At 42.7% G+C, this 24,368-nt stretch overlaps 1 protein-coding gene across 1 annotated transcript; it reads left to right on the top strand.

The window, feature by feature from the left end:
• Positions 1-342: 342 nt before the first annotated feature.
• LOC115130621 (sodium/hydrogen exchanger 6-like) lies at positions 343-24,163 on the top strand. The gene is made up of 16 exons (XM_029661939.2): positions 343-762; positions 1,367-1,566; positions 2,260-2,337; positions 2,450-2,526; positions 2,934-3,046; positions 3,344-3,449; positions 5,491-5,632; positions 6,072-6,177; positions 6,294-6,382; positions 6,504-6,617; positions 6,883-6,994; positions 18,922-19,075; positions 19,281-19,311; positions 19,433-19,518; positions 20,358-20,463; positions 20,725-24,163. Exons 1-16 carry the CDS (start codon positions 480-482, stop codon positions 21,001-21,003), a joined length of 2,076 nt encoding a protein of 691 aa, XP_029517799.1. The 5' UTR covers positions 343-479; the 3' UTR covers positions 21,004-24,163.
• The last annotated feature ends 205 nt before the right edge of the window (positions 24,164-24,368 follow it).

Raw genomic sequence — 24,368 nt, forward strand, 5'->3', positions numbered from 1 at the left:
GTGCAGTTATTTGGATTTTTACGAATTATATTTGAAAGACAGGGTCCTGAAAAAGGGACTTTTTTTCAAATTAGTTTATTTCTATAACGAGTAGAAATAAAATTAGAAATAAAAGTCAAAATTGCCGCGTTTCCGTCAGAACCTTAACGCCGCACACCTTTCTACAAGGAGTTTCCAAGTCGGAAATGTCCAAGTTCTGAGTTGTCTTTTGCCGTGTTTACGTTAGATTTGGTTTTAGTTGTTTTAAAGCAAGTTCCTAAATCTATACATAGTTTGGCACATTAGTCGTTAATACGGTAACACATTTGTATCATACCAATATCCAAAAGGACTTTTACTTTGAAAAAAAAAAAAAAACACTTTTCCTTCCGGAATCATCCGTCTACTGTTGCTGTCTCCGCTTAGCTAGCTTGCATGAAATATCTTTCTAGAAACCTCGAAAAACGACGACGTACTTTCTTGAAGATTGAATCGTCAAAATGGGTTACAATAAATTCCGAGTCAACGCTACTCGGAAGATGTCGAAGACGTTAGCTCTGACTGTTCTAGCCTGTTTGTCGTTCTGCATCTGTGTTTGCAGGGCAGAGGATAGTGCCATGGAGAACATGGTCACAGAGAGGAAGGTTGAGGATAACCACAGACAAGACAGTGCCGACCTGCTGATTTTCATCATGCTCCTAACCCTCACGATTTTAACCATATGGTTATTCAAGCACCGTCGTTTCAGGTTTTTGCATGAAACGGGACTGGCTATGATCTATGGTGAGTATGGGTGAGAGGCCTCCATGTCAGGAGACTGCATGATGTCGTCATTACTTATCGTCATACTTAGCTTCGATGCAACCAAGAGACTTTGCAATAATGCTGGACTAGTCTCTGACTAGTCCAACACAATATCAAAAGACATACTACATAAACGTCATACTGTTTATGTTGCTACTGGTCACGCACAGTATGTTTATTGACATTTACTGTACATCTGGTAACGTTGCTGTCATTCAAATAGGGATGATGTCGAGACAACACAAGGTTCTGGCAAAAATTAGGCCAACAATGTCCATATCTCTATATTAGATCTCTGTTGTTGGTGTTTGGAATAATATTTATACCTTATCAGTTATGCTACTGTGTGCAGGTACTAAACCCATACCGTTCAATGTCACACACCCAGCAAGGTCCAACTTACTTAGCAGTATTTTTCTTTAGTTGCTCTGAACACTTCATGCACTCCCTGAAGTCCCAGGTTATTTATTTACATTGCGCATGGTGCTGTTCCGGCATGAAGGGCAGAGAGGGCAACTGATAGATGCAATTCGGTATTTGTTAACCCAAGTTCATTCACTCTGTTCCCTCGCTCTCCCTCCAGGCGTGCTGGTTGGGGTGGTCCTGCGCTATGGTATCCACGTACCCCGTGACATTAGTAACGTCACCCTCAGTTGCCATGTCAACGCCAGCCCACCCACACTGCTCGTCAACGTCAGCGGCAAGTTCTACGAGTACACGCTGAAGGGTGAGATCAGCGCCTCTGAGATCAGTGATGTACAAGACAACGAGATGCTTCGCAAGGTAGAGTCCCAAACACGTGGTCATTACTCATTTTGAAACAGGAAGTGATGGCTTGACTGACCAGAAAAGTGGCTGCTTCCACATAAGTCGTGGTTATTGTCTAAACGTGTTTTTTTTCCCTCAAATCTAAACTGCTGTTTGGGAGGCTTTGTACAACTCAGACAAATTGGTTACCTTTCTTTACACATTTCCTTTCTATCGTTCCCTAGGCATTTTCCACACGTACTCACTGTCTAATACACAGACACATGCACACTGTGTCTAACTCGGAGCATAACATGAGGTAGCCTACAGAGCACTGTTATTCAATGCAACTACTTTTGTGAAAATGTAAACAAATAATATCAATCTTAGGATTTTTCAGAGGGTGCTGCAGGACCCTCAGCATCCCTACTTCCTGTGGCTATGTGCCAGTGGTTCCCAACCTTTTTTGGTTACTGTACCACCAATAGATTTTTTAGCGCTGCTCGGAGTACCCCCTTATGTGGATTTTACCAGTAGGCCTATGGTCTCATGAGTTTTCTTAAGGTAACAACAATGATGGAAAATGGACTTTGGACCCTAGTTAGTTATTGTCACATGCATTTCTAATTGGGTTTTAACAACCACAACAAAAATCACATTTTATTATAGTTAGTGGGACACTGTACAGTGATGTAATACAACCCTTCTGAGTTTTTCTTCTTTTCTCAGGTGACCTTTGACCCTGAGGTGTTCTTCAACATCCTCCTGCCCCCGATCATCTTCCATGCCGGCTACAGCCTGAAGAGGGTAAGGCATGTGGTTAGTTGTTTAAAAGTTGAATCAATAGTTAAATATCACAGTGCTGATTTGTTTGTCGGTAATATTTAGGCCTAGTCCTTCACATAACTCTATCTCTCAGAGACACTTCTTCAGGAACATGGGGTCCATCCTGGCCTACGCCTTTCTGGGAACAGTCATATCATGTTTCATCATTGGGTGAGTTTCATAGCAGCTGGACTTTTATTGTCATGAATCTTGCCATGGAGGCTGAACTGAACGATTTCCGCTAGATGGGTCAGCTGCAAAGTCAAAATTAATAAAAATAAAAATTTGCATTTTGATCTTAAATTAAGGTTAGGCATTAGGGTTAGCAATATGGTTAAGGTTAGTTAGGTTTAAAATCTGATATTATGACTTTGTGGCTGTGCCAGCTCTAGTGACCACTCTGCAGAGCTGCCTCCAGGGCAAGATTCATGACAACAAATGCCAACCTGCAAGTTTACACCCAGCTATACTGTATTGTGTATGCGTTACATCTTTGTGTGTTCATACACCTTTAGTCCTTTGTGTGACCTGTCAGAGAAATGCTGAACTGAGGTAATATGATCTCTACCTCTGTGCAGGTTGCTGATGTACGGCTGTGTCACGCTGATGAAGCAGGTCGGACAGCTTGACGGGGACTTTTTCTTCACAGACTGTCTGTTGTTTGGAGCCATTGTCTCTGCAACTGACCCAGGTACAGTCTCTGTTCATCTCAGTCACCTCTTTCAGACACTCAATAATGGACCACGCGGTAATGGTTGAACCGCGTGCTTCAGCAGTAATATGCCTAGTCATATATTGTTATCCGAAGGGGGTTTTCCTGATTTCACAAGCTGCAAAAACTATTTGAGGCTACGGTGTCTCTAAATGAACAAACAGTACTATTGCTGCTTTTTCTTTCTAGTTTTTCAAGCGAAGGTCTGTTAAGGGAGTATGCAGCCGAACTGAAGCATGTGGAAGCCTTTACTTTACTGTGTCTCCTGTCCTGCAGTGACGGTGCTGGCCATCTTCAACGAGCTGCAGGTGGACGTGGATCTGTATGCTCTGCTGTTTGGAGAGAGCGTTCTCAATGACGCCGTGGCCGTGGTGCTGTCCTCGTGAGTCCTCCGTCTTAACCTGACACACCTGTCTACCGTCTGTCTGTCCTTGACACACCCACATCGTGAAGTTTGTTATTTGTCTTTGTGATCCATTGTTGTGAAGCTTTGGCTGACAAACCTCATCTTCAAACAGCTGTGCTTTGGAACTGTTTTAGATATTTTGGGCTGGATAAAGGGGAGGTTTGTCCTAGTCTCGCACACAAACACACAAACACACACACACATGGACACGGACATGCACACCCTCAACCAAATGTTCTTTGGTATTGATTATCCAGTGTGTGACCTGGTTGTACTAAACCAATAACTATTACTAATGTTGTGGAATGTGTGAGATTGACCCTTTGGTAACCCTAACCAAGTACCTTCCCTCTGCTTGGAACTCTGATTATTTTCAGAATTCTAATGGTTTATGGTCGGCTCAGCGTGGGGGTGCAGCACGCCCCTGGAGTCAATCAATCAGCCAATCAGTGGGTAGAGGGCGTGGCGGCGACGCGAGACACTCCCCTGAACGGGTGTGCTAGCTCAGAGTGCTTTTGCGGTGGCTTCTTTTTGCATCGTGAGAACATGCACGGCAAATGACCAGCAGTTACACCCCAGATAGCAGCTATACAAGTACAACCCTTAAACGGATAGTTCACGCCGACATCAAAAGTGTGTCAGATATTTCATGGCATCTGCTTTGTGGATCTTGAGGTATGCATTAGGTGAACTCTTGAGTCCTCAATTCAAAATGTAAGCCAGTTCTCGTGGTGTAGAATCCTGGTGATTTGCTGTTTGGGGACAGGCGTTTATTACGCCCCCAATTTGCATGGTCCTGCTGCTCGGCTCGAACCCCTTTTCCCTTCCTCTCTCTGTCTTCTCGGTCAAACCGCTCTCTCACTCACTGCTTTTCTCTCAGCCTTGTACGTATGCCCTGGTAATGATGTTATGTAAGAGAATTGTTACATTTTTAAGGGAATAGTGATAACCCCCTTATTTGATTAAGTTTAACACGGATTTCTTTTGCTGCCGCATGAGCCAGAATTGTATAACGAGGTTGGATTTATTGGAATTTGGATTGAACCATGTTATCTAGAATCACTAATTCCAAGCTTCAGCTAATCTTTCACGAGTGGTTCCCCGTATCTATGAGTTGAAAAACCCATGCCTAATACTCCCTCTGGTCTGGCTTGAATGGAAAGCTGTTGGAAGTATTTCTGTTACAGTCAGTACTGAGAGATACCTTAAGACTGGGTAGCTAGTAGTCCCATAGAACCCTCCTGTGTAGAACATTGCTGCTAAGAGAATGGTATCACTTCATATACAGGACCGTACTTACTAGCAGATGTCTATACACGAGTATGTGCACCAGTGGAGGCTGGTAGGGGGAGCTGTAGGAGGACGGGCTCATTGTAATGGCTGGAATGGAATAAATGGCACGGTATCAGACATGGAAACCGTATTCCGTTCCATGTATTCCAGTCCAGCCGTTACAATGAGCCCATCCTCCTATAGCTGCTCCCACCAGCCCCCACTGATGTGCACATAATGTAGTATAATCTCATAATTTCTTAATGGGTTTCCCATGTGAAACTACGATAGTCATTGTAGATATTGACCCAGCAAGCCACTATATATTTGCATAAGAGAGTCATCTGCACTTCAAACAGACCGGGCATGCAAATGTTAGTACCATTACTATTCAGTGCTCTTGGGTCATTAGCCTCATCAGAGTCATTTGTATAAAGGCCTCCCCTGGTCTATAGGGATACACCTGGTGCACCATACCTTAGTTCTGATATCATTGGGGGCTTCTCAAGACGTTCAACCTGCTCAGGATGGAAGCACATTTTGTTAACCACCTCTCTAGGTCAAAACGTACTAATGGTCTATGGTTCGCATTCATTTCTCATGCCCAGAAATGAAGCAGTAAAAACCGGTATTTAATTTCCCTTTCCACCCTCGTAACACTTCATCCATCCACATAGGCCGCTTGAGCTACTCTATTATTTTGCACCTTTTCTGGGATTGACTGGGGTGTGTGTGCGTGTACCAGGTCCATCGTGTCGTACCAGCCGGAGGGGGACAACAGTCACACCTTTGAGGTGATGGCCATGTTGAAGTCCTTTGGGATGTTCCTGGGTGTCTTCAGTGGATCATTCGCCCTGGGAGTGGCCACCGGGGTCATGACGGCGCTCATATCCTTTAGTCAACTATGTACTTCCCTTTGTGTGATTTGAAGGTCTAGAAATGCAAATATTGATATTACAGTAACAGCAAGGTTACAAACAGATGCAAATGCTTTTGTTCTTGTATTAGAATGGATGAAGTAGATTCTTAGCCTAGCGGATGAGCTTGTTGGGTCAGTAACCGAAAGGTCGCTGGTTTGAATCTCCGAGCCGACGAGGGAAATAATCTTATCGACTTGAGCTTGGCACTAATTGCTCTTGTAAGTCGTTCCGGAAAAGAGCGTCTGCTAAATGGCTAATATGTAAAAGTGCTTTTGGTATTGTCACCTTGCTAGTTGCTGTGTATTGACCTCAATGCTCTGGAGTCTAAACTGTTCTTTCATTGTTTGGTGAGTTGTGTAGTGTGGTCGTTTTCATGGCGCATTTTCTCCTTGACCGTTATCCTCACGTCACTAAGTTCACTAAGCTGAGGGACTTCCAGCTACTGGAGACTGCTCTCTTCTTCCTCATGTCCTGGAGCACCTTCTTAATGGCAGAGGCCTGTGGCTTCACAGGTAACCAATCATCTTACTGAACCGGTGATAAACCCCCCCCCCCCCCCCCCACACAAATGTTTTTTTTTTTCATGACTCACTTTATCATGGTGTGTCTGGTTGTTTTGTGTCTGTAGGTGTTGTGGCAGTGCTTTTCTGCGGGATCACTCAGGCTCATTACACCTTCAACAACCTGTCCCCTGAATCACAGGACAGGACCAAACAGGTGAGGACCACGTTTACCATTGCATTTATTTACTGCGAGCTACGCTGGACAGCAATGTCATCTGCTAAATATTGACATTCCATCATGGTCCCTGAAAGGTTGTTTTTGTCTTGTCCTGTAGTTGTTTGAGCTGCTGAACTTCCTGGCAGAGAATTTCATCTTCTCCTACATGGGTCTGGCCCTGTTCACCTTCCAGAACCACATCTTCAACCCCACCTTCATCGTGGGCGCTTTTGTATCCTCACCTATAATGCAATGAGATGATGGGAGTACAGCAGGCAACCCTAGTCTAAGAGTAGTGTATAGGGGCAATGACAAACTGGGCATTATTTAACTGTTATTTAACCACTAGTCATAATAGAGTACGTAGCATTACTGGGCATCTAAGTACAGAATTTGGTTTGTAATGCTGGGAAGGCACTAGACTGAAAAGTTTTTCTCAGGAGATTGCTAGTTTCTTTACCCTCTATGGACGTCTCCTTGACAACAATCACTCCCAGCTGGCAGTGTTCCTGGGCAGAGCAGCCAACATCTACCCCCTGTCCTTCCTGCTCAACCTTGGACGCAGGAACAAGATCAGCTCCAACTTCCAACACATGATGATGTTTGCAGGTACTGCATTTACACAGGCAGCCCAATTCTGATCATTTGCCCAATTATTGTCAAAAGAGCTGTTCTAATTTGTCAAAAGACTAAGATTGGAATGTGGCCAGGCGGAGATCTGGCGCCACCATTTTTCATTTTCCTTCTTTCATCACTAGATTAAATAACATTGTATTTACTTGAAGAGAAAAGGTGATGATGATATATTGCTTTATATCCAGTTTCTGGGTTTCAATTGATGAAATATTTGCCCCAATTTTTGTATTTATTATTACTTTAAAACATTTTTAGGGATTTTTCTTTTTTAAGTGCAGAGGCTGGGATATCCTGCCACTTTTTGAACTATGTTGATTTCTGAGTGTGAATTCTTGTGTCCAGGGATTTTTAGGAGTCACTGTTCTGCCATTACATCCTTAGTCTTCTGAAGCTCAGTTGATAGAGAAGTGCGTGCAATGCCAGGATAGTTCCGTTTGATTCTATAATATTATTATAAATATAGAAAAAACAAGTCATACCAGAACGTGTTGTTGAATTGACCGCTATGTAACTGTACTAACTGATTGTCATGTGATGACGATTATTGAAGCTGTTTACAAAGTTCCCACACCAGCCACGTTATCTAACAAAAAGGTTTTTTAAGTGATATGACTTGTGGAGAGACACACACTGCTTGTCGCTTGTGCACACACATACGAACTGGGTGGTTCGAGCCCTGAATACTGATTGGCTGTGTTAGGTTCTAAATATTCGAGTAAGAACCTGAAGGACACTGTGAAAGCTTAAACCAAGTTTATTCTTCCCAAAGGATCGAACAGCTGAATTGACAAAAACATGTTTACAATAGTGGTGGTGTTTGTACCCCACTTTTGGCGGAGTCTCCTCCTCCTCACTAAACATTGTATCTTTATTGCTAGGCAGGAAACGAAGTGATGCGGGCAATAAACCTTTCCTTCTCCCTTAATGTGACCTCGACCCCCTTCATCTCTAATCTATGGTTCTCTTCCCTGATCAATGCCTGCCATGTGATAATTTCCATACTCCACACATTCCAAGCTAATTGCACCCACCATATACCTTCCCCCTACAGATAACCATTAACCTCTGGTGTAGCCCCTCGGCTGTGGCACCCCTCAGGTCTCCATTATAACTAATGAATAATAACATTTAAAATTCAGAAATCCAAACCCATCAGTCCCCCCTTTTTGAACATTTGACATCATACTGTTCAACATCACATAAACTTGGAAATTACTATATAAATGGACAAACAATGACAATAAAACATGAACAAACAAAAAAATAAACATGATTAACATTCACCGTGAGGTTTACAAACTCAGAGACTTATGGCCTGTGTTCTATGATCACACCAAGCACACGCTCATTTCCATTTCTCATAAAACACTGATGATAACGTGTCCGCTGGAGCTGTTGACTTCTTCCATTTCAACTTTCTCCTTCTGGTTCCTAAGAGTGTGACAATACAGCTTCCCGGGTGGCACAGTGGTTAAGGGCGCTGTACTGCAGCGCCAGCTGTGCCACCAGAGACTGGGTTCACGCCCAGGCTCTGTCGTAACCGGCCGCGACCGGGAGGTCCGTGGGGCGACGCACAATTGGCCTAGCATCGTCCGGGTTAGTGAGGGTTTGGCCAGTAGGGATGTCCTTGTCTCATCGCGCACCAGCGACTCCTGTGGCGGGCCAGGCACAGTGCGCGCTAACCAAGGTGCACAGTGTTTCCTCCGACACATTGGTGCGGCTGGCTTCCGGGTTGGATGCGCTGTGTTAAGAAGCAGTGCGGCTTGGTTGGGTTGTGTATCGGAGGACGCATGACCTTCAACCTCCGAGCCCGTACTGGAGTTGTAGCGATGAGACAAGATAGTAGCTACTAAAACATTTGGATACCATGAAATTGGGGCGAAAAAGGGGTAATATTTTTTTTTTTAATTAAAAAAGAAGAAACACAAAACAGAAACTATGCATAATTATATATGCATGAAAACCCAAAGTCTGATAACATTTCCCACTCTCTCTTCGCCTGACTCTATGCCTCCAGGATACTTTTCTGCTGGATTCCACAAACATGAAGGCCCTAGAGAACCTCCTCATGCTTTCACCCAGACTTCCCCTTTCCTGCCACAGGCTCCGAGCGGTGTTCCCAAGCCATGTCATTTTCACTTTGTTCCCCGTCTCCTTCTTTGCCACCTGATGTGCAAGTGCATAGCCCTGATCAACGCTACTCTTGAGGTAACTCAGCACTGTATGTGCTTTCACACCAATGCCTCCAGAATGTTGTCCAGAGTACAATAACCCCAACATATATCCTTTCATCTGATGCATTAACCAAAAAGGCAACTCAACCCTTTCTATGGTGGTTGAAGTAGCTCCCAGACCCAAAACATCTGTATGTCTACAGTGGAATCTAGTCTTTCTCTCTCTCATTAGCTCCGCTTCCTCTGTCATGGCGTCTTCAAGCTCGCCCATTATGCGGCTGGACCTCACTTCGCGTGAGAACCGTGAACCCACCGAGGAGAGACACGACGATCTTTACCGCTGCAGGTGATGTAAGGAGTACTGTGTGTAGACCAGACCAACGCTGTCCCAACACCCCCGCCTGGTGTATATTGACGTACACTCAATCTCCAGAATTCAGCCCGTGCCCTCGGTTATCTGCTGCTCCTCATGTGCTGCTTCCACCTGGGAATATACACAATGCAATGCATTGGTCATTTCCTGACAACACAGACTCCCCTTAGCCCAGATCACTAATCTGTGACATGTATAACAGCCCCCGGTACTCCCATCGGTCTCCCAGTTACCAAGCCATGTGGCATGAGTCCTCGTAAAATTCTATCCCAACAATGCTGCTAAAATAACCCTTGCTACTACTGACACTGACGCATACCTCAATCTCCCTCATTTGCTCCGTAGTCCAATTCCATGCTGTTTGTTACTATAGCCTCCTTTTAATTACTGTCCCTACAGCGACTGCCGTGAGTAGCTACTGCATGGAATCTTTCAAGTGTTCGCTGGCTGTTATGAACAGGGAAAAGATGAAGGAAGGATATCCAACCGAACAAAACTCTTTGCGTCACAGAGTTCTTGAAAGTTGACAATAGTGTCTGAAATGCCAACACTATCTCTGCTACTCACACCATGATCTGGGTATGTGTCACGTTCAGTTTAACTTCATAGTAGTCCCTATATCGTGCACAGTTAGCTCGCAGGAGAGTGAGGACAGCTCTCTCCTGTAACAATATACATATAGTCTCTTATGAGCCCCACAGATCTCCACCCCAGTCACATTCCATCTCACTTAACAGCCTTATGTAAACATTATGTCTCAAACACAGATCTCATGTGTACCTCACTTCCTGCTACAGATAGATTTGCACACACATCATTCCATCTAAACCATAACACACTAGTCACTACCCCCAATGTACTTCTACAGTTATAAACATACTAAAACATTCTTAAATCAATTAGTCAATGTACATCAGTCCCTCCTGGAACAATGATCACACTTATGTTGCACGAAACCTAAAAACGTATTGGCTTGAAAAGGAAAGAGGAAACCGTAAGTGTTCAATCATTTCACACCACCCTTGAGGCGACTAAAACTGGGGAAAGAACCATCCATCCGTTATGTTCCAAGCCCATGTGATGCTGGTCTCCGTGCCCGTCTCCTTCATTTTTGTCCTTGGGTGTTAGTCTGGGTCATTGCATTATGAGCCTTGTATGCAATTAATGAGCCTTGTATGCAACCGTATCATCCAGCAATCTATATGTGTTAATGCGATTTAACATACTAATTCTGATCACATGGTTAAAAAAACCGTCATGTTTGAACCAAGCTGTCATCCAGTGAGTTTTCTAATAACCTCCCTGTCGGAGGACACTTAAAGATAAGGTTTGTAGAGGCTCCCTGGGCATAATACATTTGAGCAGTGCAACCCACCCCTCACAGTTTGAGAACAACTCTCTCCCGCTGTATCCGAATTATAAGTAAAACATTTGATACATTATCCACCCTAATTTAGAATCACTGTCCTTAGTGCTTTACTTTGTGTCGATCACTCGAATTCCAGCTTCTCAACCTAGCACACATCACGGTTAGAATGTACATTTAAAAGCGGGACCTTTTATTGCCGGTAATAACTCTTCTCATTACAACCCCCCCCTTTATCCCTGTTTTCCTGTCGCGAGTGGCATGGTAATGAAAGATTGGTATCTCAATGCATTCTTAGTCTAGATTGTTCGCAGTGTGTAGACCTTCCTCAATACCACCCCCTCCTCCCGGCACTTCCTCCTTCCCAGTGGCACATACAGTTGAAGGCGGAAGTTTACATACACTTAGGTTGGAGTCATTAAAACTTGTTTTTCAAATACTCCACACATTTCTTGTTAACAAACTATAGTTTTGGCAAGTCGGTTAGGACATCTACTTTGTGCATGACACAAGTAATTTTTCCAACAATTGTTTACAGACATTATTTAACTTCTAATTCACTGTATCACAATTCCAGTCAGTCAGAAGTTTACATACACTAAGTTGACTGTGCCTTTAAACAGCTTGGAAAATTCCAGAAAATGTCATGGCTTTAGAAGCTTCTGATAGGCTAATTGACATAATTTGAGTCAATTGGAGGTGTACCTGTGGATGTATTTCAAGGCCTACCTTCAAACTCAGTGCCTCTTTGCTTGACACCATGGGAAAATCAAAAGAAATCAGTCAAGACCTCAGAGAAAAAATTGTAGACCTCCACAAGTCTGGTTCATCTTTGGGAGCAATTTCCAGACGCCTGAAGGTACCACGTTCATCTGTACAAACAATAGTACGCAAGTATAAACACCATGGGACCACGCAGCCGTCATACCGCTCAGGATGGAGACGCGTTCTGTCTCCTAGAGATTAATGTACTTTGGTGCGAAAAATGCAAATCAATCCCAGAACAACGACAAAGGACTTTGTGAAGATGCTGGAGGAAACGGGTACTAAAGTATCTATATCCACAGTAAAACGAGTTCTATACGACATAACTTGAAAGACCGCTCAGCAAGGAAGAAGCCACTGCTCAAAAACCGCCATTAAAAAAGCCAGACTACAGGTTGCAACTGCACATGGGGACAAAGATCGTACTTTTTGGAGAAATGTCCTCTGGTCTGATGAAACAAAAATAGAATCGTTTGGCCATAATGACTATTGTTATGTTTTGAGGATAAAGGGGGGACGTTAGCAAGACGAAGAACACCATCCCAACCGTGAAGCACGGGGGTGGCAGCATCATGTTGTGGGGGTGCTTTGCAGGAGGGACTGGTGCACTTCACAAAATAGATGACATCCTGAGGATGGAAAATCATGTGGATGTATTGAAGCAACATCTCAAGACCTCAGTCAGGGAGTTAAAGCTTGGTCGCAAATGGGTCTTCCAAATGCGCAATGACCCCAAGCATACTTCCAAAGTTGTTGCAAAATGGCTTAAGGACAACAAAGTCAAGGTATTGGAGTGGCCATCACAAAGCCCTGACCTCAACCCTCTAGACAACTTGTGGGCAGAACTGAAAAAGCGTGTGCGAGCAAGGAGGCCTACAAACCTGACTCAGTTACATCAGCTCTGTCAGGAGGAATGGGACAACATTCCACCAACTTATTGTGGGAAGCTTGTGGAAGGCTACCCAAAAGTTAAACAATTTAAAAGCAATGCTACCAAATACTAATTGAGTGTATGTACACTTCTGTCCCACTGGGAATGTGATGAAAGAAGTTAAAGCTGAAATAAATCATTCTCGCTAATTCTGACATTTCACATTCTTAAAATAAAGTGGTGATCCTAGCTGACCTAAGACAAGGAATTGTGAAAAGCTGAGTTACAAATAAATGTTATGTAACTCTTGCCTGTCAGATTTGATGGCCCTTGGTAATGTCCCGATTTTTCAATATAAAGTAATCAGTTTTTCCCACGTACACAATTCTCTCACACCTGAGCCACTACCACCATTCTGTATGGTCCATTTCTCCCACCAGTACAACAGGAGCGTAGGAGAAGTTGGTATGTTATCTCACTCCACATGCGCGGTCTCAGGACTCATGGCGCACTTCTGCCGCCCGTACCCAAGTTAATGGCTCGGACTCAGATTGGAGTGTTTAAAGTCACTGTCACATTGAATGCCTTTTTTGCTCTTTCTTCGGCTGGTTAGGGATGGTTTTGAGGTTCACACACACTGTTAAGACACAATCTGCATTAAGACACAATCTGACGTCACCTTCCATGATAACCCCGAGAGGACAGATCAGAACAACAGTTTAGTTCAATTCCTTTCTGATTCAGGAAATCCAGACAAGCATTGACTATCACAACTATTACACTCCCAATTTCCTTATTAACATTATCTCTACGACCAATGCCAAAGAGCATAACAACATACTGTTACAGTTGAAACCATTTTCAAAATGAGTTCATACTCCCTTATTTTACTGGCGACCTCTCGGAAGAGTTACCAGGTCAGGGAGTTAGCACCCTAACCCATGGGAGAATCCCAAAAATCCAGCAGACCCAATCTTGTGAAATGTTGTATCGAAACAATGTCAAGAAATTAAATCAGCAATTCACATATCACAATCCATTTCATGAAATCAGCTGGTAGTTTCCCCTTTCAACACATGATTCACATTGGGATTCAAAGTCGTGTTAAATCTAAAATAAACAAATTTGAATAACCCATCAACTTAGAATTACAACTCTTGATAACTCCATAAGGAGATGATGATATCTTATGAAGTAATGGTAAAATCGAATAGACAGACTGGTGTTTCTCATTCATTTTATAATTAAATCCCACCTGTTTTGATCCTTTCTAGTGAGATTGGTCAGGCCTCACCAGAAAGTCAGGGTACAGGGCATCCAACACCATTAAATATTTCCTCTCCCCTTTCTTTCCCTGTCCTTCAGAAACCCTTTAAAACATGTCAAACATTTCCATCATTCTGCATACCCAATTTAAAACCAAATTGAAAATACCCCACCCAAAATAAATCCCACAGTCTCAACACCACTAACGCATATTCATAACCAGTAAATTGTTTGTGTGGTAAACCGTAGGTCAAAAACACACATGAACAGGCCTTATCTGGGAACTCCGTTTATGGCCTATTCCAGATACTTTTATACTTAACTTCTTGACGCACCCATCCCGTTAGCGGGATCATTTTCATCAACATCAGTTGAATTGCAGAGCGCCAAATTCAAATAAAATTACTAAAAATATTTAATTTTCATGAAATCACAAGTGCAATATAGCAAAACACAGCTTAGCTTGTTGTTAATCCACCTGGCGTGTCAAATTTCAATAAAGCTTTTCGGCGAAAGCATAACAAGCGTTTATTTAAGAACATCTCTCTCGGTAGACAAAATATTACAAACCGCTAGCAGCCAAGTAGATTGGTCACGAAAGTCAGAAAAGCAATAAATTAAATTGCTTACCTTTTGATCTTCGGATGTTTGTTCTCACGAGACTCCCAGTTACACAATAAATGTTCCTTTTGTTCCATAAAGATGATTTTTATATCCAAAATACCTCCATTTGTTTGGCGCGGTATGTTCAGAAATCCACAGGCTTGAGCGGTCACGACATCGCAGACAACTTCCAAATACTAAAGAGGGTAGAAAGATGTCAAATGTTTTTTTATAATCAATCCTCAGGTTGTTTTTATAATATATAATCGATAATATGTCAACCGGAATGTAGCTTCTTCCATAGGCGAGAGAGAAATTGGCTGTTGCGCATGAAAAACACTGCTGGCACCCAGCCATCCACTGACGCGATGGGTTCTTTCTCGCTCATTTTTCAAAATAAAAGCCTGAAACTATGTCTAAAGACTGTTCACAGCTTGAGGAAGCCATAGGAAAAGGAATCTGGTTGATATCCTTTTAAATGGAAGCAAGGCATCCAATGGAACAGAGAGCTTTCAGGAAAAACAGCACTTCCTTGTTGGATTTTCCTCAGGTTTTCGCCTGCAATATCAGTTCTGTTATACTCACAGACAATATTTTGACAGTTTTGGAAACTTTAAAGTTTTCTATCCTAATCCGACAATTATATGCATATTCTAGTTTCTGGGCCTGAGAAATAGGCAGTTTCAAATAGGTACGTTTTTTTAGCCAAAAACGAAAATACACTCAAGAAGTTAACTGCTTTCTCCAAGACCACAGTCTAAGGGAACATTCCAACGAGAGACAATGAAACCCCCTCTTCTGGAAAAGAAAGTGTACATTTTGTTAGCATTCACAATGCTACATCTTAGCGGGGCGGCAGGTAGCCTAGTGGTTAGAGCGTTGGACTAGTAGCCGAAAGGTTGCAAGATTGAATCCCTGAGCTGACGAGGTAAAAATATGTTGTTCTGCCACTGAACAAGGCAGTTAACACATGGTTCCTAGGCCGTCATTGAAAATAAGAATTTGTTCTTAACTTCTTACGGCTGAAATAACGTTAATGGGATCGATATGACACCAGCCAGTGAAAGTGCAGGGCGCCAAATTCAAACAACAGATCTCATAATTAAAATTCCTCAAACATACAAGTATTATACACCATTTTAAATATAAACTTGTTGTTAATCCCACCACAGTGTCCGATTTCAAAAAGGCTTTACGACGAAAGCATACCATGCGATTATGTTAGGTCAGCACCTAGTCACAGAAAAACACAGCCAGTTTTCCAGCCAAAGGAGTCACAAAAAGCAGAATTCATCACTAACCTTTGATCTTCATCAGATGACACTCATAGGACTTCATGTATTGTGTAACATGTATGTTTTGTTCGGTAAAGGTCATATTTATGTCCATAAATCTGTTTACATTGGCTCGCTGCGTTCAGTAGTTCCAAAACATCCAGTGATTTTGCAGAGAGCCACATCAATTTACAGAAATTCTCATAAAATGTTGATGAAAATACAAGTATTATGCACAAAATTATAGATACAGTTCTCCTTAATGCAACCGCTGTGTCAGATTTCAAAAACACTACCGAAAAAGCAGTAATCTGAGTATGGCGCTCAGTCCAAATCAAGCCAAACAGATATCCGCCATGTTGGAGTCAACCGATGTCAGAATAGCATTATAAATATTCACTTACCTTTGATCTTCATCAGAATGCACTCCCAGGAATCCCAGTTCCACAATAAATGCTTGTTTTGTTCGATAATGTCCATAATTCATGTCAAAATAGCTCCTTTTGTTTGTGCGTTCAGTCCAGTAATCCACATAACGCGCTTTCACTAGGAGCAGATGAAAAGTAAAATAAAGTTCCATTACAGTTTGTAGAAACATGTCAAACGATGTTTAGAATCAATCTTTAGGATGTTTTTAACATAAATCTTCAATAATATTCCAACTGGACAATTCCTTTGTCTTCAGAAATGAAGTGGAACTTAGCTACCTTTCACGTGAGCGTGCGAGACTGATGCTGTGGCACTCTGCCAGACCACTCACTCAAAGAGACCTCAAACCAGTTTCTAAATACTGTTGACATCTAGTGGAAGCCGTAGGAAGTGCAACATGACCAATATACCACTGTGTATTCGATAGGGGCTGAGTTGAAAAACTACAAACCTCAGATTTCCCACTTTCTGGTTGGATTTTTTTCTCAGGTTTTTGCCTGCCATATGAGTTCTGTTATACTCAGACATCATTCAAACAGTTTTAGAAACTTCAGTGTTTTCTATCCAAATCTACTAATTATATGCACATTCTAGCTTTTATGGCTGAGTAGCAGGCAGCTTAATTTGGGCACACTTTTCATCCAAAATTCCCAATATTGCCCCCTACCCCAAAGAAGTTAAAGAACCAACCCTACACCATATATTTACCTAGATCTCACAGAGCAAAACCTCCACTCGGGACCTATCCTTAACCTATTGGAACTACCCATCCCGGATCTGGGAGAATTGTCATCAACTAAACTAATTAGCATTGCGCATCGATCAAAAAATATTACTAGAAAATATTCATATTCATGAAATCACAAGTGAAATATAGTGAAACACAGCTTAGCCTTTTGTTATTCACCCTGTCATCTTAGATTTTGAAATTATGCTTTACAGCCAAACGCAAGATAAGTGTTTGTAAGTTTATTGATAGCCTAGCATAGCATTATGTCCAGCTAGCAGCAGGAGGCTTGGTCACGAAAATCAGAAAAGCAATCAAATGAACTGTTTACCTTTTGATCTTCGGATGTTTTCACTGACGAGACTCCCAGTTAGACAGCAAATGTTCCTTTTGTTCCATAAAGATGATTTTTATACCCAAAATACCTCCGGTTGTTGGTCACGTTATGTTGAGAAATCCACCGGAAATAGCGGTCACGACAACGCCGAAAAACATTCCAAATTATATCCATAATATCGACAGAAACATGGCAAACGTTTTTTATAATCAATCCTCAAGGTGTTTTTCAAATATCTATTCGATAATATAACAACTGGGATAATTGGCTTTTCAGTAGGAGCGAGAGGAAAAATGACTACCTCTGTCTTTTACGCAAGAATCACTCTGAGAGCCCTCAGCTGGCCACTTACGCAATGTAGTCGTTTACGCTCATTCTTCAACATGAAGGCGTGAAACTACGTCAAATCTGGATGATATCCCTTTCAATGGCCAATAGGGGTGCATAGGAACACAACGGTTTCAAAATAAGAGGCACTTCCTGATTGGATTTTCCTCAGGGTTTCACCTGCAATATCAGTTCTGTTATACTCACAGACAATATTTTGACAGTTTGGAAACTTAAGAGTTTTCTATCCTAAGCTGTCAATTATATGCATATTCTAGCATCTGGTCCTGAGAAATAGGCGGTTTACTTTGGGAACGTTATTTTTCCAAAAATAAAAATAGTGCCTCCTAGTTTCAAGAGGTTAAAGGAACCTACCCTACACCATCATGACACTCATGAATCTCACAGAGGATCACCCCTACTCGGGACCTATCCCTATGGAACCTACCCTACACCATATATTTACTACCGGTCGTTACACAATGGGCCTACTGAATAAACTCAGGCTTTCTAGGTCTGTATCCTATAATTGTTCGGCCTACAATTCTCATCTCCCCAAGATGTCAAAATGATTTGAAACGGGTTTAGGAACTGTGCCTACCTAGTTTGTTGCCTGCGCCACTGATCCCGACTCTCTGGTTTGACTGTAAATCGTGGTGAATCCTGCCGACAACGCCAACTGTTCTAATTATTAGAGTAAGAACTCGATGGACACTGAAAGCTTAAACCAAGTTTTATTCTTCCCCAAAAATCTAACAACTGAAACGACAATAACATGTTTACAATAGTGGTGGTATTTGTACCCCACTTTGGGCGCAGTCTCCTCCTCGCTAAACATGATCTTTATTGCTAGGCAAACTAAGTGATACGGGAAATCAACTTTTTTTCCTTCTCCCTTAACGTGACCTGATCTCGACCCCCTTCATCACAAATCCATGGCTCTCTCCCCTTATCAATGTCTGCCATGTGATGGTTTTCCATACTCAGTACATTCCAAGCATAATTGCACCCACCATATATACCTTGCCCCTACAGATAACCATTAGCCTTTGGTGTAGCCCCTCAGCTATGATGCCCCTCAGGTCTCTCTAATGATTAATAACATTTAAAGTTCAGAAATCCATAACCTTCAGCTGACAGCCGTGGTATATCGGACCGTATAACACGGGTATGACAACACATTCCTTCTTACCGTTCTAATTACATTGGTAACCAGTTTATAATAGCAATAAGGAACCTCTGGGGTTTGTGGTATATGCCAATATACCACAGTCCAGGCACTCCGCGTTGCGTCTCGCTTAAGAACAGCCCATAGCCGTGGTATATTGGCCATATACCACACCCTCTCGTGCCTTATTGCTTAAATAACCCCTCCTTGTCCTCCCTAGGGTTGCGTGGGGCGATGACTTTTGCCCTCTCCATCCGGGACACGGCTACCTACGCCCGTCAGATGATGTTCACAACCACCCTCCTCATCGTCTTCTTCACTGTATGGGTCTGTGGAGGCGGAACCACCCAGATGCTTTCCTGTCAGCACATACGGTAGGTCCACCATGGGGGTCGAAAGTCAAAGTTTGGGGTTGTTGGTGTGTGTCTTTTTTTTGCCTTCAAAATGAACCTTTTGTTGTTTTGATGTTTATTCTAATTTCGGATATACACAGCACGTAGAGTTGTCTGTCCAGTTTCAGTATGATCGTCTGTGAACACTGATCTGGGAGACTCATTTGTGTTTCTGCATTTCGAACAGTGTGGGTGTAGATTCGGATGCAGATAACTCAGTGAGTATTAAGCCTATGAATATTGAGTTATTTGACTCTACTGCTGTAATCCATCTGATGTAGTGCTGTTGTTTTGAGTGGATCTCTGTATCTGTCTTTTCTGTGACTCTTGTCTCCTCAGATGAGCATGACAGAGGGATCAGAGCGGCGGAGCACCAAACACGAGAGTGCCTGGCTCTTCAGGATCTGGTACAACTTTGACCACAAGTATCCTTTGGTGTCACTCCCATCAGCACACAGCAGATGGCACTCCAGTGACATTCATTTCAAAGCATTTTTTGTTCTCTATCCAGTTGTTCTCTATGAGTATAAAACCATGATTTTCCCTGATTGACTGACCTTCATGTCTTAAAGTAATGATGGACTGTCGTTTCTCTTTGGTTATTTTAGCTGTTCTTGCCATAATATGGACTTTGTCTTTTACCAAATAGCCCTATCTTCTGTATACCACCCCTACCTTGTCACATCACAAGGCACACCTTTTAATTGAAATGCATTCCAGGTGACTACCTCATGAAGCTGGTTGAGTGAATGCCAAGAGTGCAAAGCTGTCATCGATGCAAAGGGTGGCTACATTGAAGAATCTCAAATATAACATCTATTTTGATTTGTTTAACACTATATATATATATATTTATTTTTTTTGTGATGTATTCACTATTATTCTACAATGTAGAAAATAGTCAAATTAAAAACTCTTGAATGATTAGGTGTGTCAACTTTTGACTGGTATGGGGTATTATTTTGACCCCCATTATGGGGTATTATTTGTGGATTGATTAGGGGGAAACAATTTAATCAATTTTAGAGTAGTGCTGTAATGTAACAATGTGGAAAAAGTAAAGGAGTCTGAATACTTTCCAAATGCACTGTATACAGTATGTGTGCTTAATTTCTGCAATAACATACTAGCCTACAGCAGTGGAGGCTGGTGTATTGAGGAAGAGGAGTATGGTACACATATACTAAATCTCCATTACGTATTTGAGCAGTTTGTTTTGATTCTCTGTGACACAGTTGAGGCCTTGACTGTAACCCCTCTCCAGCTACCTGAAGCCCATCCTGACCCACAGCGGCCCTCCTCTCACCGTCACCATGCCTGCCTGCTGTGGACCACTGGCCAGATGCCTCACCAGCCCACAGGCCTACGAGGTCAGTCCCCACAAACCATGTGTTCCTATTAACCCGGTGACCCTGTTAGGGTGGTTATGGTAATAGCGATGACCTGTAGTGTTTTCTTCTTTGTCTTAATGGGTATCACAATGGATCACGTACCGATGAATGTACTCAAATGAAGAGTTGCCTGTTTCATAAAAGCTAAAGAATTAGTTCAGTTATAACAGGAGTGTTTGATCCGTTAGAGTTAGTTGTGACCTATTCTTATATGTTCCTTTCTCACTTTCCTGCCACCAGAACGAGTGCCAGCTGAAGGACGACGATTCGGACCTCATCCTGACGGACGGGGACATTAGCCTGACCTACGGTGACATCACGGTGAGCACGGACGCCAGCGGCGCTCACATCAGCGCCGGGCCCGCAGGCACCACCTCCGCCGTCATCTCCGCCGATGACCTGGACCGCGAGCTGACGTACGGTGACCACGAGCTGGTGATGAGGGGCACCCGCCTGGTCCTGCCCATGGATGACTCCGAGCCCCCCCTCGCGGACCCCCGACACCGTATGCGGATGTGAGGCGAAAGAGAGGCCAGCTAGCCAGATGACCAATTCACTCTCCGTCCTGCTCACCTTAATCTGCAGGAATGAGATCAACTAAGATCAGCAAGAGACTGGTCTATCTCTGTCTGTCTGTTTGTCTCTCTGACTGTGCCTGTCTGTCTTTCTCTGACTGTCTTTCGCTCTCTCTTTCCTTTTCTCTCATACCGCTCATCACCTCTTTCTCACTCTCCCTCACTCTCGTTCCTCTTTGAGTTTCTCAAGAGGCTAATCCATGTCTCTACCTCATTCTTGTTTGCTCATTTGTACTCCTATCGCCATCACTGTAATATGAAGTATTTATTCATGTTTTCTTTTGATTTGGTTAAACCGATAGCTTTTCTCAGTTTGTCTTCTAATAGGACCACGTGGCAATCTTGTCACAGTAGTGTTGTAGAGGACTCATTAAGAGTCTATGCGCATGCATTAGTCTATGTGTGGAGGTCACAGTACAACAGCTAGTTTGTCTCTGTATCACAAGGTGTGTAATAACGGTGACATGCTAACTGTGCATGCTAAATTGTGCATCCTTTTTCTATGCGTGGGGAGTGAGAAGGTTGAGAGGCTGATTTGAGTTTGTAGCCTTGTTTTTGGGTCTGATCCTGAATGTTACTGCCTTCTCTGTGTGATCCAAGGCATGCTGACTTGATTTAATGGCTCTGCGTTGCATTTTGTTGCTATGTGAATACGGTTACAATCAAGTGCCTCAGTGACCACTGTAGTTTTATTTTCCCTTTTTAGAAGTAATACACCTCCGTCCACATGGTGGCGACGTTTTCTATGGGTGACGGGCTGTCTGCATTTGAGCCGTTGGGCTGTGGACTGTTACAATGTTAAAAGCCTGGTTGAATGACAATGGAAGGACAGTGGTTTAACCAGGCTAACAGTGTAGCCTGGCACACTGTCTTGGACTTCCCACAACGACCTTAGACTGTGACTTTGGGAGGGTTTGACACCTTACTTTAGAAGCTGATGTCACTCACCACAGATGCAGAAAGAAGGGCTGTCGTTTTGAATACCAGATCCAAATCTCTCATACGGTGAAAGCTAGTGCCATTTTCTCCTGCATTGACATTTTATGAAAAGAGTGCAGACAGCCTCAAAATACTTTGTATGTATTTTGCAACATACTATAAGTACTTTAGCTACATAACTCATTGTCACTGTAATTATACGATACTGTATGTGTAACATGGTGAAATATTTGATATTAGGGACTGCAATGTTAACTATTATCAAACCTACTGTGGACTTTCTATCTGTGCTAAGCTCTTGCTTCCTACTGGCTAAGATCTATCTGGTTATTCACTGCGTTGAAGTAGTATACAGGGAACATGCTACAGTAGCTCTTGATCAAGGATCAAATTTGCTTTGTTTTTGTCAAATTTGTCTGGAATTTACATTTTGTGGATCAACGATGTTTAATCTATTCATCATTTCTTATCCAATTCTATTTCAAATTGAATTTGCTTCATTTGGGATTACTTATGGGAATGGCCTGAGGTATGTCCGTGTCAAAAGATTGAGCTGCACTCTATATACTGGACCGCAGTTGAACTGTTAACTGCCCTGAGTTACTGGTCTATTGGCTACATGGTCCCTGATACTGTATGATGTTGTGATATCTCGCATAGTATGTAGAAATCCCTCACAACTCAAATAGGCAAGTTGGGGTAACATTTCGGATTAAATGATTCAGAATAGATATTTTGAGAAGAAAACGGAATGGTTGTACGAAAGGAATTTGTGCTAATCTTTATTTGTGTAAAATAATTATACAATAGGTTTGTATTAGACTTACACTAGTCTAATGTATCCTATATGCCTCGCTGTATGGGGTTTGGCCTGATTTATAGCTGATGCCTGGCCTCTGAGTAGCTCTTCTAAGCTTCTTGTCTATATGGCCTCTGCCCTGTGACTGGTCTGCGATCAGAGTGAGTAGCTCCTCTGAGCTGCTTGGATTCATGTGCTCTACCCTTTTGACTGTTCTGGGATCAGCGGTGGCTGGTAGTGTAGTGCAGCAGGAACTGTTGACAGGACACCTGCCTGGCAACGCACTGTTGATATGGATTGAATCGGGCACTGTGCCAGACAACACTACAGATGAGTGAGGGAGTAGGAGAGCGAATGAGGCAGGGTAGGAGCTGAGGAAAGGGAGGTAGAGATGAATAGTGTACATTTTTCCTAGACATGGCTTGGTCTTTCCCTCAGTGTTCCCTCCTGCTGTGCAGGAACCTCTGACGGCACGTGTCTTCTCTCTTCGTTTTTATCAGGCATGCCTCTTGACACCACAGTGTGCAGTTAATTATTTTTTTCCCCCTCTATTTTCTGTTTGTTTCCCTCTATATATTTTTGTATTCTTGATGAAGAAGGGAAATAAGGCGAAAGCATTGAGGATGTTGCAGCATTTGCACTTGTCTTTTGAGAGTTGTTTGTTTCAGTTTGCTTCGATTGTCTTGCATGTGACATTTGTCCTACTTTTGAGCTGCTTTTAACTGGCTTTGAATTACACGTTGGGTTTATAATGAAATGAAAAGGAATTCACATGAATCCAGGGAAATGTGATCCATTTATGTACAGGTTATTATGGCCTATGTTACCAAGAGAAACAAGATTGGCCTCATTCCTATTCCATGCCATTGACTGTCTTCACAACAACAAGAAGGTCAAAAATCAGGAGTGTATACCAGTCTACCACTGACAGATCTAATGTTGTAGGTCAAAAAAAGCCACTTGTAGGTCTACTTATATTTGCCAGTACTGTTCTTACAGTATGTGTTCCATTTTTGTATTTGAACTGTCAATGGTAACTTGTAATTAACTTGTTGACACTAGTCTGAAGTAGCTGACCAAAGGGGCTTGTTGTGCTCTGTGTTTTCAGACTGTCCACTCTGTGTTTATACTGCTACTTCGCTGTGTGTGTGCACGTGTGTGTGTGTGTGTGTGTGTGTGTGCGCATGTTGTCTACACCTATGCGTGCGTGCGTGTGTGTGTCTGCTGTAATGCGTGTGTGCCACACTGTGCTCCCCCAGTGTTGCAGGTACTGACTGTTTACATCTCTGTAAATATTCCTCACCTGTTCCAAGTTGCGTGCAAAATATTCAATAAACAGAATCCTGTGCTTTGGATTGAACCCCTCTGTAATCGTATCCTTATTGACTTGCTGATTTCACATCAACGTTATGATGTAGACACGATCTAGTTGGCCTCTGAGAATGTAACGTTAGCTAATAGCTAACCAGATCAAGTCTCTGATGCAGACTTCTCCAGTCCAGACCTTCCCCTAAGATTTGGCTGGAATAAGAACAGAACAAAAAACCTGTTGAATCATGCCAGTCATTTAT

This window comes from Oncorhynchus nerka, linkage group LG6, assembly GCF_034236695.1.
Source record: "Oncorhynchus nerka isolate Pitt River linkage group LG6, Oner_Uvic_2.0, whole genome shotgun sequence".
NCBI lineage: Eukaryota > Metazoa > Chordata > Actinopteri > Salmoniformes > Salmonidae > Oncorhynchus > Oncorhynchus nerka.

Excerpts from the sequence above, each read along its gene's own strand:
- LOC115130621 (XM_029661939.2), top strand. The coding sequence starts at position 480 with ATGGGTTACAATAAATTCCGAGTCAACGCTACTCGGAAGATGTCGAAG. Across the intron at positions 5,633-6,071 it reads CCGGGGTCATGACGGCGCTC|GTCACTAAGTTCACTAAGCT; the intron begins ATATCCTTTAGT and ends CGTTATCCTCAC. Across the intron at positions 6,618-6,882 it reads CCTTCATCGTGGGCGCTTTT|CTGGCAGTGTTCCTGGGCAG; the intron begins GTATCCTCACCT and ends AATCACTCCCAG.